Source organism: Sciurus carolinensis, chromosome 9, assembly GCF_902686445.1.
Source record: "Sciurus carolinensis chromosome 9, mSciCar1.2, whole genome shotgun sequence".
Lineage (NCBI taxonomy): Eukaryota > Metazoa > Chordata > Mammalia > Rodentia > Sciuridae > Sciurus > Sciurus carolinensis.
In genome coordinates, this window is record NC_062221.1 from 110,034,978 (window position 1) to 110,054,615 (window position 19,638).

Genomic DNA, 19,638 nt, shown 5'->3' on the forward strand with positions numbered 1-19,638 from the left:
TGATCCTTAAAAGGTATACTTTCAATCATAAAAATTAAACATAACTGATTTTTTTCTTATATAAAATATTGGTCATTATCTTCTATTACTTTTTTGAAAGTTAAAGAGAACTTCATGACTCAAGTATGTATGACTCAAGTAAAATTATTTCTCTACTTCTGACCTTGAGAGCACAAAAGAAAAATCATATGAAAAATGATGATTAAAAAATGCTGCTACATTTTTGTTTAGGGTTATCTTTAACATTAAGTGCTATGTAGCCAGATTATTATATATCCACATAAGCTTTCCTTTCATTACAGTGAATTCAACACTGATAAACAAAAATAACAAACAGAAATATAATTGAAAGTGGGAATAACAATGTGTTTTCAATTTTTTTATTTCATGGCTTTGGCATTTAGGTCAAAAAACCATTCTATATTTTGTCATGCTTTTTTTTTTTTTTTTAAGCTCATAAATAATCTTTAATTGACTCCATTTTTTGCTCATTAAGACCATGGGATTGCTCCATGATTTCTGTAAGTCCATATCCTTATCTGCATAATCATAGGTTATTGTCAGCTAAAAACAATCACACATTTAATAAAGGCATTTTATTTACTTACCTCTCGATATCTGTTGAGACATGAAAATCTATTTAAACTAGAAAAAAACTGTTTTAATAATTTCTTTAGCAGCAAAATATAATTTTGCATCATTAGAAACAAAGTAAATCTCATTTAAAAAATAAATGTGAATCTGAGTCACAGATTTTTAATGAAACTAGACTCTGAAACCAAGTATACATTATTAAGACTGGAAACATCAAATTAACTTAATATCACATTTACTTTAAAAGTTCTGAATTTTACAGTATGAAAAAAAATTTCATTTATGGGAAGCTACAGCAATTTTAAGAATCAAACTTTAATTCATATTTTAAATTATAATGTCACCAATAGTGCCTTCTTTGGTCAAAATTAAGTATGAGTAATTGCAGTTAGGAAAGTTATACACTGTCAATAATTAGCTATTCTACATTTCCCTCTAATAATTGATATAGTATTCATAGTAAAAATAGTTATTTTTTTGGTTTTCATTACCATTCTAACTGAAAAATTTGCTAATGTAGAAAGGAAACTTACATTACATATGTGCCAAAAGAGCCTATCAATTATTGAGAAAACAGGCTTGTCAACATATTTAAAATATAGACAAAGTTTTGTGATGATCAGATTTTATTGACCCATTATAAACTATGTGGTTTGGTAGAAACAGAAACACCTTTTAGTAAGTAGAAAATAAAAAAAAATGAATAAAATGGTAGTAAAGAAAGCAGAAGTTACAGCTGCTACTTTAGGAAAAACAAAACATTATACATTTGTTTAATTTACAAGAAACTTTGCTATTCCAACTGGGGTCTGTTAAAGAAGAAAAGTAATCCAAAGGTAGGCAGCATTGCAAAGAAACTCAGAGGTTTCTTTGTATTTTTTTTCCCCCCTGAAGTTGCTAATGGTTTTATAGTTCCTTAAATTGCTTGTAGGATATTTTAAAAAACTGGTCAGCTAAGCTGGACTTACAAACCATTTGTTCTTCATTAAAAGCAGAGACCTTAAACTCCTCAGAGAAAGCATGTCCCCCTTCTGCCTCCCAAAACATCTGACCTAGTTCTTGTTTGATTCCCATTTTGACTACTGATCATATTAATAGTGACTATTCTTTGATATGTAGGCCTTAGATAACTTACCAGACTCAATAATTATAATAATTATTTGTTTGGTTTGGATTGGTTTTCTGTAAATTTTATGATTAAAATATAACACATAGAAGCATTGACTCCAATTTATGAAATTTAACCAAAATTTTGTTCAAAAAAATGAATTGTTATGCATTCGTGAGTTCCCATACACTCTGGCATTTAGGTTGTGGCTGCAAATAAAACAGGGATGAGTTGCCAACTTCTTGGAAGCCCACAACTTATTTAGTGAGAGTGAGGCCTTGGTTAGGGAGTGGTGGTGACCAGGTACCTGTTGGCTTCAAAGGTGTACAGACCTGGTGATATTATGTCATCTGAATTCTCACCGCCCTCATATATCATTCCTCTAAAACTGGTTTGCCTGAAAATGTCTTTGCTTCAGAATTTCCTTTTCCCATCTTGACTTTTGTTCTTTTACTTTGTTCATTTTTACAAATGAAAGGCCGTTCAGACATCCAGATCTTTCTGTGGTGCACATTCAGAGGTGTAAAACCCTAAGGGCAGCAAACACAGGAGCATGTACACTGGTCCTCAGTATCCCAGGTAACATGGACTGGGTGGTCAATGAGCAACCATAACAGATCTTTCAAGTATATAAAATCATTTTGTATGAGGATAAAGTTGGGTGGGAATTGAGTGGAAATACAAGCTCACAGAGGACAGTGAACACTGTAAAATTTACAACTTTAAGAGACTGTGCATATATACTGTTATTCCTTGCATCTATTTCCCTTGGTATTCAGATTCTCATGTCCCTTGGACAAAGCAGCACAGCATTTGCATATAACCTACACATATCCTCCTGTAAATCACCTCTAGATAACTTACAATACATAGTACAATATAATACTGGGTAATAGTTTTATATTTTCTTGTTTGGTGAATAACAACAAAGAAATGTACATGTTTGGTACAAATGCAGTTTTATTTTTCCACTGTAGTTTTAATCTGCAGCTGGTTGAATGTATGGATATAAAACCTGGAGATGTGAAGGACCAACTATATCTTTAAATGGGTAGGGTAGACATTGAATCACCGTGGTCTTTGTAATTCATTGATGTACAGAATTATAGTCACAGAAGTTTTATTTTTTAACTCATTGTTTATTTTTTGGTGGGAGCGGGTACCAGAGATTGAACTCAGGAGTACTCAGCCACTGATCCATATCCCCAGCTCTATTTTGTATTTTATTTTGAGAAAGGGTCTCACTGAGTTGCTTAGCACCTCGATTTTTGCTGAATCTGGCTTTGAACTTGCAATCCTACTGTCTCAGCCTCCCCAGCTACTGGGATTACAGGCATAACTCAATGTTTTTGATATGGAATAATCGAGAACCTTTGTACGGGTCAACTTTGACCTGTGATTTTTTTCCTTTTTGTCTCTTGTATTTTGTTTCCTTCTCTTACTCTTTTTGTTTTTTCATTGCTTGCATTTGAAGTGGTCTTTGAGGACATATTAGGACATTCTTTACCTTTTCAGCTACTGCAAAATTGTGATAACTGCAGCAAACCACTTGGCAATGTTTTCCTGGTGTCCGTTTTATAGAACCCTACTTATTCCTCTGGTGGCCCATCAGCAATTTTATATCTAGTTTGATTTGTTGGTCAGCATACACCAACTTGACACACATGAGCTTTTTCCATTTAGATACAAGCACATCACAGTGGGTGAGGAGTCTGTCCTAATTCTTTGGCAACGTTTTGGGTGAGGGTAGTCTTCAGCACCTTTGAAAACAGGAATGTCTATCACACCTCCTGCGAGCCTCTCTTCTGTGTGAGCCAGGTGCTATAGGGAGAGAACTGGAGCTTATTCTGGTCTCACAGGCTGGCTAGAGCTCTCTAGGCTGTGGCATTATCCTCTGCCATTGTTGATTGCAGGTGTTTTGCCATGATGATAAACTTACCTGAGACTTTGAGGTTCAGGTGAGGAGCTGTGGAATACCTGCTTTTTATAGTATGGAATTTCCCTCCATTGGAACCATTCCACTTCCAGCAACTGATATAAAAATAAACACATGCAGATAACATTTAAGAATGATTCATAATTCAAGATTTTTACTTTGATAGTGCCTTGTTCAATGTTTGTTCTTTTGCTTCTAACACTTTCTGAGGAGGAATAGGTTATATATTTCATAAAAATACAGTTGTTGGTAAAGGACCACTGATAAGATTTGTAAAATGATTTGCTTTTCTATTAATTTAATCCCTAGTACCTTCAGTCAGGGCTTGTTAGTATGATTCCAGTGTTCAGCAGAAGGAGGTCTTCAGCCTTGTCTGCCAAAGAACTGGAGGCTGCCGGGACTCTCCCAAAAGCTCTGCAGTTTGTAGGAAAAGGCAGCTCACACCGTTTCAGGATTGCATGTTTGTTATGTTCCTTGGAGATTGAAAGCCCAGTTAGGTATTCCCCATTATTATGCTGAAGCCCTAGACAGCCTGTGATAGGGGGAAGATACCAGGAATAAAGAGATCTGAAAGTTATTATGTTCAGGAATAGTAATAGTGATATAGGGCAGATTGTCACCAATTAAAGACTTTTTTGTCTAGATGATATGTCCCTATGTGTGCTATTTAGACTTGTTTTATTTTTTTTCTCTTCTCTCTCACTGAATATTCCTTTGGGTTTTAGGGGGGAGTGTTATAACTGGCAGTATTAATTATGCTGCGCAAAGATACATTGGTGAGAACATTTTTTTTTTTTTTTTTAAATCCAATTGCTGTTTTCTCTGGTCCTTCACAATTGCTAGTGAGGTTTTAATGAGATCATTTTAAACTGTGAGGATTTTTCTCCCTTAAGATTATTCCTCCCATCCCGACCCCCCAGTAAAATCTGAAAACTGTCTTTAGCCATCCTCCTGGGCTTCAGAGGATGAAGAAGTGCTTGTGTGTATACTCCACCTTTGTTTCCCAACTAATGTTTTAATTAGAGAGCATTCTAGTCTTTTTCAGGCACTTTAAAAAATATTTAAGTTTTTATGAAAATAAAATATGAAAGCAGCTGTTGTGAGGATCTAATCTTATGTATGTCTAGTAATTCAGACAAGCCCTTTCCTCCTCACCCGATGGTGTGTCCTCATTTGCAGCTGGAGGTGGGAGTCGAAGTGAGGGAGGTTGGACCTAGATGGTCTGAAGTTGTGATCTTATGAGCTGTCGTAGTGTATAGCTATTTTAAGGAATTATTTGAACTGCTAGGAATGACACTCCTCTGCACTTCCGTTTAAAGTGATAGAACTTCCTCAGTATTTTGAAATGGCCAGAAGTGGAGTTCTCATGTAAAACACCAAAGTCTATTTGGATATTTCCTAGAAGACCAATAGAGTTTATTACTCAAAGTTCATGTTGTTGCAGCCAACAGAATTCAGGCCCAGATCCCAAACTTACCACTGGCTGCATATTGTATACCTGTATAAGAGCTGGAGAAAAATATTAAACCTCTCCTAAGTCACTCCACCTTTGTGTAAAATGAACATAATAATGGTCCCCACTGAGTAGTTTACTGTGAGCATTAAATGAATTAGTACTTACTTACACAGCCCTTGGAATGCGTTGACACTTGATATGAGTGCAATGGACACGAAGATGTGCAGGTTACCTTGTTGTTTCTTACTGGTGACTTATCAGCCTTTTCTCAAGGACCGTTAGACCTAGGTTTTTCTATAGGACAACTCCACCCTCCTCCTCCATAGTGGAAGTGAAATGGTATTTCCTTCCATTCTTGCTTCCCTCTTCATTTCATTTATAGAACAGCTAGGACACACATTTAAATATGATAATTCTCTCATAAAATTACTTCATTTAAGCCTCCCCTTTTCCTGTCAAATTCATGTCACATTGCTATCAGTCTGACTCACTGCATAGTCTACATCTTCAAACTTTCCTTTAGGGTATCCCCTCAAACTAGATTATTTCCTCTGCCTGCAGTGTGCTTCCTTAGGATGTTTTTACTCATTTCTAAGGCTTCAGTATAGATGTTACTTCCTCATAGTTTTCTTACCTACCGTCTAAATTAGTTTCTTATTATTCTCATCTTTTCCCTTCGTGGCATGAATCATAGTTCTATGTACTTGTGTTAACTTGAATATTATCTGTCTATCCCCCACTACATACCTTAAGGACCATGAGCACAGTACACACACCAATTTAAGCCACATTGCATATCTAATACCTAACACAGAGAAAGTGTATTTTAAGCGTTCCCTGAATGTGTGCTATGTCTTGGACATTGTTCAGGGTACTGGAGATATGGAGGTGATAAAGACAAACCCTGTTCTCATAGAGCTGACCTTCAGGTACAAAGAACTGGGCAATAAATACAGTAGTATATTCTTTTCATTGAGGACTCTCTCAGTGCGGGGTGCTAAATGTAAAGTTGATTTTATAAAAGAAAGAATACATGCCTGTCCTGCTCTAATCAGGGTCCCATAGCTCAGATATCTCATTTTGTCTGTGTTTTTTTAACCCTGCTGGGCTACTCCTGAATGCGACTTTTGCTCTGGCACTTAGAAACCCTCATCAATGGCATTCTTTGTCCTCCTTTCCATTTGTACTGGCAGCTGAAAAATTTGGCAATTCCTTACATAGTGACTAATGGCAATACTTCTTTGCAGATGTAATGCACCATAAAAATGGCAAGTCCTGTATAAACATTAAATAATTAGTTTTCATAATAACCCTATCAAGATAGAGTGTAAAACTCTCTGTTTTGTATGGAAATAACTGAATCATTGTGAATATACCAACTGGAGTCACAGAGTAGTGGAGAAGTTGTCGTGATTCTGAAATTCCTGACTTCTGTTTTCTAACTCATACATAATTACAAATATATAGGTACATAAAGTTGTTTTCTACAAATGCTGCATTTTTAAATTAATAAATCCATTTCATTTACAATTTATATCCAAGAGTGTAAAATGCAAACATCTGCTAAGTTACTGGCATCTTTTAAGGTAGAGCATACAATGCTACCTGTTTGACTTGCTTTGGTGATACATTTTTTTTTTAATGATCTCAAGATTTTCAAGTCTGCTGAATATTACCATTGATTCTTATTAACATACACTTTCATCTGGAATATGTGGTGGTCTTTAACTTAACTATGGTTTGTCTTTTGTTTGTCTTAATAACTTAGTGACTCTGTAATGAACAGTAGGGAGTATCCTCTACTGCATGCAGTGAAAGAAATGTCATGATGGTAGCCATGTTTCTGCACTATGGAAATATGACTTAAACTTAGACCAAATCTGGAAGTAATTCTAAACATTAAAGGACTAGGGTTGGGGCTGGGATGTAGCTCAATATGACAGTGCTTACCTACCATGTGCAAGGCCTTAGGTTCCGTCTCCAGTACTGCAAAGAAACAAAGAGTAAGACCAGCCATGACATGCCCCGCTTCTGTAGCCCAGCAGAACACAGTACATGCAACCATGTTTAAGTGAGCTTGCTCCACCATTATACCTCACATAAAGAAACAAATGACAACTGACGTCCTTTTTTCTGGTAATAGCATCTCTTTCCATTTGCAATAGTTTATACTCACTGTTCTCTAAGGTTGAGTGATGTTTGACATCCATCCCTCCTATACAACTTTCAGGATATGTAATTTTTGAGTAAAATAAGAAAAAAAGTACTGCTTTCCTAGGATAGAGCATAAGGACTTTGTGAAATCCTCAAAACCTCTTGTAGTTAAGAAAATAATTGCTTCTCTCATTCTCCCAGCATATTTTCTTTCACAGTCTTAACCAAAGCATAATTTAAGGTTTTAAAATAAAGTGGTATGCTATTAAAAACACTAGTAGAAGATGACATAATTATTGAAGAATATTCAGAAAATATTCAATGTCGAATTTTCAAAAGTATAGATGTTTTCTTTAGAGAAACAGTCATTATTAAATTGTAACTTTTTAATGATGTTTGCATGCATCATTTAAAAAATTATTGTTTCTTTTTAGTTATACATGACAATAGAATTTATTTTGACATAATTATAAACGCATGGGATATAATCTGTTTCAATTTATTCTCCTGTACTTCTCCTTCCCCTTTCTTATTCCTACCCCTTGTTCTCTACTGATCTTTTTACTATTAGTTTATAGTTATTTTAAAAAGAATATTGTCTTATGGATGTGCATGATGGTGAGAGTCATTGTGGTATGTTCATAAATGTACACAGGAATGTTAGGTCAGATTCATACTGTCTTCCCCTATCCCATTCCTCTTCCCATCCCTTCATTTCCCACTGTCTACTCCACTGATCTTTCTTCTATTCTTCCTCACCCCAATATCTTATGAGTTTCTATCTAGGAGAGGAAGCATTCAACCTTTGGCTTTTTGGAACTGAATTATTTTACTTAGCATGATAGTTGTCTCTAATTCCACCCATTTACTGGCTAATTTCATGAAGTCATTCTTCTTTATGGCTAAGTAATACTCCATTTGTGTGTGTGTGTGTGTGTGTGTGTGTGTGTGTGTGTGTGTGTTTGGTATACCACATTTTATTATCCATTCATCTGTTGAAAGGCTCCTAGGGTATACTCATACATTGTTGGTGATCTGCAAATAGATCAAACATTCTGGAAAGCAGTATGGAGGTTCCCAAAGAAACTAGGAATGGAAACACCCTTTGACCCAGTTCTCGAATTCCTTGATATATATCCAAAGGATTTAAAATCAGCATACTACCATTATGCAGCCACATTAATGTTTACAGCTGCACAGTTCACAATAGTTAAGTTATGGAACCAACCTAGGTTCTCTTCAACAAACGTATGCATCATTTTAAAAAACAAATTCCTTAGCATTAGAAGGTGATGCTAAAAGGTGAATGAATAATACATCACAGAATATTATTTTATATCTTAATTTTTAAGTTTTCTTTTCTAATGGGTTCTCTTTCTGTACATTCATCTTCTTCTTGGGATATTTTTAAAAGATTGGAATTATTTAAGAAATTGAAGAGGTTTTAAGCACATGTTCCCAATAACAGTTCTTCTGAGTAATGGTATATACTAAATTGTAAGAAGACAAATAGCTTAGATATGCTTATGCTTTCTTATCCAGCTCTCAAACATTTCTGTTAATTCAGAATAATCCACAACAAAATCCTATTGCATTATCCTTTCCCTGCAAGGTGGATCTTAAGATTGTTTTTTGACAGACATCAGCATTTTACATATATTTCACTGCAAGGAAAATTCAAGAGTTCTAGCATGACTGTTGGGCACAAAAATTGTGCTCAGTATATTTTTGTTAAATGAGAGCATTATAGTTTTTTTGAAATTAATTGGTATTTCTTCATGTCCACATGTAAATTGGAATTCAGACAGAACTAGAAGTATTATAAAAATGACTAAAGTATTTTCTACTCAAAATTAAGGACTAGGTAAATGCTTAATAATTTTGAAAATAATTAAATGACACATTGCAATAGAGGCATGCTGAATATCTACAGAGTCATCTTTAGGAATATACTTCTTCATTTATTTTCTTTTCCAATAAATTCTATGCCTTCTAAGGATTTCATTGATTTTTTTCTTTTCCTAGTCAACAAGTTTACTATTTGCTGCAGGGTTGCATTTATAAGGTAGTTTTTAAAATAGAAAAAAAATAGATCCCAAGACTGTGTTATTATCTTCCTTTGTTTTCCCCAAGATACCTGATACTAATTAAATGCCCATATTTAATTAAAATGATTATTATTGTACAGTCTGTTCAGTCATTTTGTGGTTGAAATATGAGTCATTGATAAGAAGTAACACAGCATGTGTATTCTGAATAATGAATTCTAATTCCCAATATGCTGTAAAAAATGTGAAGTGGCTTCTTCCAAACATGGAAAAATCTGAGAGAATTCATGAATGCAGAATAAGATACCCATATAACTGTCAGGAGGAAAATTTCTCACTTAATTTCTCTTCCATTGTTCCATTGAAAGGGATCAAAATACTCATTATATCATAATACTTGTGTACTTAGAATTGTGAATACTGTGTTAAGACCAGATAGGTGGGCAACTCATAGAGACACATCCTTGGCCACTAAGTTTTTAAATATTCCTCATTGTATAGTGAAATTAATAAACTCATTTTATCATAAGCTTGTTCTGGGGATTAAATAAGTTGATACTTAGTACGGTTTCTTACATAGTAAGCATTCATTAAACATCTACCATCATTAACATTATCTTTGTATTGCAAAATTATCTTTATCATTTTATTATTTTTGTGACATGTTCTACCCATGAAAGTCTTAGTTTGTTAATTTGTAAAGCAGAAAATTCATACCACATACTCCTGAAACCCCTAACTGCATTGAGATTCTATGTTTCACAAAGTCGAAGGCATTATAGTCCACAAATACTTAACATGTGATTAGGGAGCCAAATTAATGTGAGGAGCACTTGAGCCCACCAGGATTGGATTGTTAGGAGACTGACGCAAAGCCCACTCATCATGGGGAAGCCTTCTGTGTGGTGCTGCAGACCTGTAGGAAACACAATGGATTAGATCTGAGAAGTGCTTTGTTCATCTTTCTTAATACAAGGATACTCCAGTAGATCCAATGATTCAGAGAAGGTTATGTTTTCTCTAACTTTAGAGCGAAAAAATGAAAATCATTTGAGCTGTGTTATATGCACCAGCTTGTACACATAAAATAAAACTTCATAAACATGGAAGAAATATAATCTGGTAATAATGTTAAATGGCTATGGCTTAATACCTTCTTAGGTGACATCTACTTGAATATACTATGTGTGTTATTGACTCTTTTTCAAATTATAGTCTTTTTTGAAAATATAGTTCCAAATTTAAAAAATTTTATACAATTAAAATTGAGAAACACTACACAATGTAGACTGATTGTGAGAGATATTACAGGAGAAAAGGAGAGATGTTTGAAAAGATTTGGATTTGGGTTTACATGTGGAACCATGTTTCTCACATAGTGCTGCCAATTATTTTGATTTCATTTTTATTTTAATGATTTAAATATACACATGTGTTAAGAAAATTCAAGCAATTTAACTAAAACTTCATATTATTTTATATTGTGACACGTACCATTTTTCCCCAAAAGGAAATGTTCAGGGCAAGTATAAGAAAGAAATATTGCTTTTATGGAAAAGAGAAGAAAAATTTTAAATTCATAGTTTTATGCAGGATTGCCTTTAGCCATAGGCAATACTAGAGTTTTATGCTTTACAGCTGCAAAAATAATTACATGAGCATTATCTAAGCAACAATGTTTAACGGATTACATTTTGTTAGCTTTTCATTATATACTGTAAAAGTCCCAATAACATAATAAATGGAAAAAAATCTTGATTTATCTGACATAGCCCTTTGATATTTTGCAAGACATTTTATTATTCATTGGTTTATTTGGATGTGATCTCAATTTGTAAATAAGATATAGTGTTACCAAGTTGGAGTTAAGCCTAACACATCGAAAAATTGTGCAAATTATTTACTTTTCCTTTGAAAATATTTATTTTGGGGTATTTCAGGGGTGTTAAAACTTTTCAGAGATGTTATCATAGATTAATAATTTTATCCATAAAAAAATACATGTTGCTTGTTAAGGTCAATTCATTAACTTTTTAATAAATCATACATTTTGTTTGTAGTAATTCTTAATATTCAATAATAATCTAAGCTTATGGAGAAATTCTTCATAGTCTGTTTTTTTATTATTTGGTAATAGTAGCTAGAATTTTTATTTCAACAAACCTTACCTTTTGTCCATAGTTTATTGATAGTGTGTAATTTATTAATAGTGTATGATATTGATGTTTGAATGGCAATAGCTTAGTACAGTCATATTTCCTTATTTTTTTTTATTTTACTATTGTTTCCAAAGATGGTGAAGCAAGTATTTTCCAGGAATTGGCATAGTCATAGTCTGCCCAAGTTATCTCAATATTTTAATTAAAGAACTCTTTTGAGTGAGTGTTGTGGCTTACTCAGATATATGCAGTATTTGGTTGATATAGAGGAATGAAAAGTCAAGAAATGAAAGAGGAAAATAGAACCTTTGGAAAATCTATTAATTTGGGACTTTGAAACTAAAATTTAAGAGTAATATTTGAAATACTGGTTTGAGCTTGTAGTGAAGCGTGTAGTGCTTCATCTGTGAAAATATTTTTAAATGTCATTAGAATGAAAAAACATCCATTCCAATATACAACTGTAGTATCAAATATTCATTTATTAAAAGATTAAATAATCTATCATAATGTGTATCTTAACATAACCTGTAAACTGTTGGGAGAAATCCTAGTTCAACATCTTAAGCAGTGTCTTAAATTGGGTTTCTAAGGTGGTCACATTATTTTACCCCTAGGATCCAGTGGTGGGGAAGTTAACTATTCATTAGACCTCCTGAGGTATATATCTCATGCCTGTTTTGTAAATAGGGAAACAGAGGTCATAAGCAATGTGTTCAAGATTACACATCTAGCAAACAACAGAGTTGTGATTTACGACTTACTAATGCCAAGTAATTTATGATGGTTCGTTGTTATCAAGATAGTGAGGATAATTTTACTATATGAAGTATTTGTGAATACATATTGGATTAATTTTCCACATTTTATTTCTACAATCACAAAGTGAATAATACTGCTTGTTTTATAGCAGTTGAATAGTGTATTAGTATCTAGTTGATATTACAGTAATGAACTGTTTATTCCTCTAAAATATAGGGTTGATGATATTACATAAGGTTAACAATTCTTTCATTTTTCATTAATGTACATGTTTAAGTTATAATGATAATATAATCTTGAACATTAAGTATCTGTAACATCTTTCAGTTACAAAATGCTTAGAAATATCTTTCTCTTTTAATGTTTTGTTTGTATGTGTACATAATTTATTTAACTATAGAGAACATCATCCTGATAAGTAAAAAGAGTAATATTCATTAGCATATGGAAAGAAAATTGCAGGCAGTAGGCAGCAAAGAAATGCAAGTTAAAATGGAGTCAAAAGCTAAGCACTAAGCAGCAGACTACATTTACCCACTGGCCTTTGAAGAATGTCAAATTACCCACCCTATGTGTGCTTAAGGCTAACTATCATTATTACATTGCAGTTGTCCATAATTAGATAAATATTCTTAAATATGCATTATGATAGCTAATAGTAGTAGTTTATTACAATAAATGTCTCTTTTGCTGGAGTATGGAGATAAGGATTGCATGCGTCACTATTGAGTACAATGATTTATTCTTGTTCCTATAGTACTACGGGATGACTTCAGACAAAACCCCTCTGATGTCATGGTGGCAGTAGGAGAACCTGCTGTCATGGAATGCCAGCCTCCACGAGGCCATCCAGAGCCCACCATCTCCTGGAAGAAGGACGGTTCTCCCCTGGATGACAAAGATGAAAGAATAACTGTAAGTACTCCACCAGTAGCAGAACATCTGCAGGTTTGACTGTACACATCTTCACCCAAGGAAAAGAGGAAGACCGAGTAGGTTCTTAGATGAAGTCTTGCATTAGCTCTCATTTTTCAGTTCTTTAAAATAAATATGTTTCAATTCTCTCCCTGTAGACATGAACATAAGTGAAGAAAAAGTATGGTGTTTAGTTTAAAGATCAGTAAAAGTGAAACTATAATTTCAGTTTTAATGTCTTGGAGTTAACACTTTTATGCAGACTTAATTATTATTATAATTCAAGGCTTATAACATTTCTATGTATTACCATTAAAAGTGTTTCTCATAAAATTTTTAGTTATATAGTATGTTTCTAGGAGGTCTCCTAAGTCACGTTAGGACTTTTTATATCTCTGTCTCCTTTTTAAATTGCTTTTCTGTTCTGTAGGGTTCAATATTGTTTCTGAGAAATAAAATCTCATTCATCATGATGGTTAATGATGAATTTATCTCATAAAAGAAACTGGGACTAGATGATTGAATTTTTCGTTCTTATTCTCATCTAAGAAAAGAATTACATGATCTGTAGTAGGTCCTGGTGTTTTCTTCTTGACAGCAACTGCTTCTGTGTGACCTTGTTGCTTGTTCTGTCTTGGGCAGTGTTCACTAACACATCTCCCCCAACCAACTTCTCATCAATTCTATGATTGTTAACTACTCCCCTTTACACTTTCCTTTTTTCTGCATACACTGATATCTGTCCATTCTCAATTCATTTGCCAAGAATCAAAATCCCTAGGAGAATATGTGTGTGGGGTAAAGGTCACTGCTAAAGTTTTTAAAGAACAAAGTTGTAACATAAACCTTATAAAGGCTTGCACTATTTCTGAGCAACCAGCTAAGTGATAAGTATGATAATTAAATATTGAGGAAAGAAGAGAAAGTTGTGGCAAACATTTAGGGACTTTGAAAGAAAAATCAAGCATTTTTCCTGCACTGATTTGAATTAAAATGAGCCTCAGGGGATTTTTGTAATTCTAGGGACTGGGGTGAGGATGACTCAGCTCTGCATTTAAGAGGTGCTGAAAAGTCACATGCCAAAGTGAAAACTACATTTGGAAACCTTGGTTTGTGGAAATGAAGCCCATAGCACAGGGGAATAGAGGGTGTAGGAGCAAATGCTTCTCTTGTTAGTGATAACAAATTCCTTTTGGGTTTATGCACAATTAAGATAAGAATATTCTACCCTCAAACATATATTCCAGATCATTTAGTGACCATCATCTGTAATTCCCATTTCCCTGCCTTAATAATTCAAACACATTGAAACCATTATTATTCCTGATTTCCCTCCTGTCTTTCCTGATTACCTATTTGTTTTCAATATAAATTAATGACAAAATTCTCAATGCTCCAGATCTATCATTAAACAAAAATTGGTGAGTGCCCATGTGGAGTTTACATTCTAAGAGTGTATATACAGTGTATATACTAAACAAATGTTATATGTAGTATGATAAACTATAATGAACTCTTTAAAAATAAAGGAGTCAATAGGTAGAGGAATTCATTAGAGGTCCAGTAGGATTGAAATTTCCAATAGCCTGATTAGAGAATGTCTCCTATAAAAATCTGGAAAAAAAAATTGAGTAAGGGGAACTCTAGACGTTTCAAGAAAAAAGGCGTTCTTGACAGACAAAGCAGAACATTCAAAGACCCTAAGGTGGGGTGCATCTAATACTGTCACTAAAATGCTAAGTCAGTGTGGGTTGAATAGAGAGAACAACTGAGAGATTTGAAGGAGATAGTGTCAGATGGTGACAGGTAACCAGGCTGCTGCATAGGACTTTATAGACATTGTGAGTAGCTCAGCCTTACTTCTGAGTAAGAGGGGAAGAATCAGAGTTTTCTCAGACAAAGCCTCTGCTGTCTTGAGAACACACTGAAGGGTGGCAATGTCAGAAGCAGGAAGACCAGGTGGGAGTTTTGTGGTAATCCAGGTGAGAGATAAATGATGACTTCAAATTGTCTGTTAGGAGTGGACGTTGTGAGGAGCAATTAGTTTCAACATAAACCGAGAAGCAACGGCCAACAAAATTTGCTAATGGATTGGATGTGACTTGTGAAAAAAAAAAAAAAAAAAGAAAAGTCAGGCATTACCTTCACTGATTGACCTGAGAAGTGAAAGGGTACCGAGGTGATTAAATTGGATGCAGATTATAGAAGAAGATTTGGGGCAGGACATATCCGGGGATGTTTTTGACATAAGAATTTTAAAATACTTACAGATATCCAAGTCAAGTGGGCAGTTGGATATGTGAATCAGAAAATTCAGAGTTGAGGTTGAGGCAGGATAAAAAATTAAGTTGTGGTAGACATGTGAGTACTCATACCTGTGTAGTCCTCCCTGTCTCCTGAGCAATGATTCTATTCCCAGCCTTCTTGATCTTGAGCAGAGTTAATTGATTATTTTTGCTTTTTGGGTTCTGAGTGAAAATTAAAGAAATTAAGTACCAGTAGTTGAGTGAAAACCAGGAATGCTCTTCTTTACCACTCTGCAACCAGGGAAGACACATGTTCTAGGTAGAGCATCTACCACGTGGAGGATACTTTGAGAGCTTGAGCCCCTGGACTATGTGCAACAGAGCTTTTGCCACACTTCTGTCTTCTATGATAGACATGCAGAATGAATGAGCAACAAATTGTTGTTGTATTAAATCATTGGGAATGTCTTACCATGTTATAATGTAGTCAATCCTGATGAATTTGCAACTCATCTCTGTACACATCAATTTGAGACTGAAATTATCCAGGGAGTGATTATATATAGAAAGAAAAGAACCAAGGCCAAGCTTTCAGGGAGATGAGGCAGAAAGAGCAACAGAGCCTGAGAAGAAGCAGTCATTGAGAAAGGAAGAAAATCAGAGGGCAGCCATCAACATGGCATTTTAAGGAGTTGGCAGTAACTGAGTTGATTGTAGCTGGTAGAAAAAGTAATATGAAGATTGGGAATTGACCATGGGATTTAATGATTTGGTGGTCAATCATAGATGACTCTTTTTTATGCAGTATCTCATAAGTTATATAAGAATAAAAGTGGTTGTAATCTCATATTTTAAAAGTTTCAAGTTAATTTTGAAGGTTGTTTTGTGTGTGCACCTGTGTGTATTAGTTTTTTTTTTTTTTTTTTTGTAACATTTACAGTGTAAACCACTATAGTAAATCTGATTTTAAAAAAATCTTGGAATATCCTACTGTATCACGTATGGAATTAGACAAACTTTTATGACTTATGAGAAAATGCTTAATTTATTATAAAATCTTCATTTACTTTTGCTGTCTCAAGGGACACTATCTTCTAATTAAAAAAGCATCAGTCCCCAATCGCATAGTAACTTGAAGTCAATGTGAGAACCACCTCCAATCAGGAATCAAACAACTTAGTTTTGTAATAACCTATGAGTATGAAATGATGCCAAGATGAGAATGTATAAATTTTAAAATCATTTGAATGCTGCCAAAACGAGGATCCACGATAGTGTTCCATATGCCAGGAAGTTGTAACATCTGAAACTTTTACTATTTCTGAGACCATCTGTGTGTTTTGTATAAATTATGACTGTTGAACTGATAAAACACTAGAGGTAGAAAGCACATTTATACATTTGGGGAGATGAGTAGATTAAAAATCAGCAGTTTGGTTTCAAAATCAGTGTTTTTATTTAGCTCAAAATTGTTTTTGTTTTCTTTTCCTCCTTTAGGCAAAACTAAAATTATTTCAAACTTAGATCAAAAAGAGAATGCAAGAAATTTTTTTACAATCCTTCTTTAAAAAAATCGAAAATAAATTCTTAGGAGATGTTGGTTACAGATACTTCATGTGATTCTTCTTTCCTAAGTTTGTATTCAAATGATTGTTTTCATTTCTCTTACTAGTGTACTTTGCCAAATGCATTGAGTACAGATGAACAGGAGATTAAAGCACATTGAATTTTTATGAAAGTCAATTGAAGATTGCATGGTTATTGCTACAGTTTTTGTTACAGGAATTTCTAGAGTTCTTTAATGTGGTGACTTTCTTTGTTGAAAATTTAAAGTACACATCTCCCAGCTGCGAGAACAAAGACACACCCTGCAAAAAGGGGGAATATATAATTGAATTGTAGCTGCACCTGTATTTTTGATATTAAGTCATTTCTTTCTACATTTGCTTGGATTCTGGGCCAAATTTTAGGTCCTTGATGATTATAAACCAAGAATATATAAATAACATTTTCTTATTCCTCTACATGACAAGAGAATCTTTTAAAACCCTTCTGGCATGTTTTTCTTAGAATAAGAGAGGTCTTAGATAATATTTGCCTCTTTTTTTTTTAGACATGAGTATTTATATTTAGAGTTAGAAATAGAAGTAGTTTAACTTAGATTCAATTGACTTACTTCATCTGTTTCAGACTTAGAATAAATGAAATTTTCTCAAAGAGATGAATCAGAGGAATGAAAGTCTCCTTTTTGATGTACAAAAACATTTCAATGAACCTCACAAGAAGGGATGTGCTTCTTTTACTGAAGTACATTTTGGAAATATTATATTTAAGTTCAAGATATTTTGTAGGGGTGAGAAAAAGAGACTAACATTCAAAAACAAATTAGTACACAACATTAAAAAAATTTTCATGCCCAACAAAAAAACTAAAATTACTCCTGAATTAAAGAAAATGTTAAATTTAGTATAAAATAGACATCACAAATATTTTCCTAGATTATAAAAGGTCTTAAATATTCATGATGATGGTCACTTACAGGATTAGGTAGAATAAAAGCTGATATATAGACCTCTAAAAGCTTTTCAGTATAAAATTTTGGATTTAGAAATATAATAAGTTAAACTGTTGGATAAATACTGAAAATTTTGGAATTAGTGAAAAGAGAGGAAAAATAGACTCATGATAAAAACATGTTTAAAAGGTATTATGTTTATTAATAAGTTTACAACTTGATTTATAATTATTGGCTTAGATGATTTGAGTATTGTTATGTTAATGAAAAAGTCAGTTTGTTTTATGTCAGTAGTTTTGTAGGGATTCATACACAATTTCACAATGATCCAGATAGCAGTTTGGTATTCTATTTTCTTTGAAACTAATGCTCTTGTGGTAGCTATAGGAATTGCAGGCATAGACAAAGAAGGAAATAGTTATTTTCTCATGGAGAATAGCTTAAAAAAGATTTATTTCCTTGATTTTTAGATGCATAATTACTGTATTTATAAACTAAAATATTAAGGTACCCATTGGTATACACATGACAATTGATGAAACAAGCAATTGTGGTCAGTTGTCCATATCTGTGAGCTCTGTTATCCATGGACTCAACCATCCACATGTTGAACATGCTCAGGAAAAAAAAAGAAAAATGGCACTTGTAATGATCATATACAGATTTTTTTTTCTTATCATTATTTCCTAAAAAATACAGTATAATAATGGTGTACCTGACATTTATAATGTATTACTCATTGCAAGCAATCAACAGAAGATTTAAAGTATACAGGAGGCTATGCATAGGTTATATGTCAATACTCTACCAATTTATAGAGTGACTTGAGCCTTCACAGATTTGGTATCTGAGGTGGGTCCTAGGACCAATCCCTCACATACAATGTGGAACAACCATATGATACTTGCCTTAACATATAATAAATATGAGATAGCAAATTCATGCCATTGTATCAATAAAAAAAATGATAATTATATGTATTTATGCATACTATCTGATAATTGATGAATAGGATTTAAACTTTTTTTATTTTAGTAAGTGAATATTGACAGAAACTATTAAATTCTCAATACTTGGTACTTAATAACTATGAAATGTTCATTGAATTTTGCATGTTAACATTTCAGAACTTGCATTCAACACTTCTACATAAGTATATCACAAAAATGATTTTGAAAATTACTTCAGTTTTTAACCTAAAAGTTTCCAAACACGGGTAAGGTTTTCGAAACAATTATTGTAGGAACAACAACAATATAATAGCTATTATGTATTGAGAACTTACTACACAGTTACTGCTTTATATTACCTCATTTCATTTACTGGATCACTTAATGAATAAGCTATTTTATTTCCACTTGGGCACTTTAACCTCACAGTTCAGTTTCCTAGGAAGAAATGATGATGGTGGTTGCAGGAACTTAATGTACCACTTACTTTGTGCCAGGCCCCATTCTGAGCACTCTATGAACATGGACAAGTTTAATCCGAAAGACACCAGTGTCAGATAAATATTAAAGTTTGCTAATTCAGTAGCTGATTCCATATTTGTTTGTAGGAGAGGAATAACACTTTCTACAGGGTCCTATAGATTTTGCTAGTTTCCACTATAAATATTGTCTTTTGTTTGAAAGGGTATGGAGAGTTTCTGGCAATCTTGAAGTTGGGCTTGTTAATTTCAAGAATTAGTTCATATTATCTCTAGTAATGAGATCTGTAGCATAACCAAGATCTATAAAATTTGG

General features: G+C 33.5%; 1 protein-coding gene across 4 annotated transcripts in view; it reads left to right on the forward strand.

Moving 5' to 3' along the window:
• Positions 1-19,638, forward strand: part of Robo1 (roundabout guidance receptor 1) — a 373,106-nt gene that overhangs the window by 227,787 nt on the left and 125,681 nt on the right. For all 4 annotated transcript variants that reach the window (XM_047564416.1, XM_047564418.1, XM_047564420.1 and 1 more), the window contains exon 3: positions 12,975-13,132. In XM_047564416.1, the coding sequence (XP_047420372.1) occupies positions 12,975-13,132 (158 nt within the window). The remainder of the gene's footprint in view (positions 1-12,974; positions 13,133-19,638) is intronic.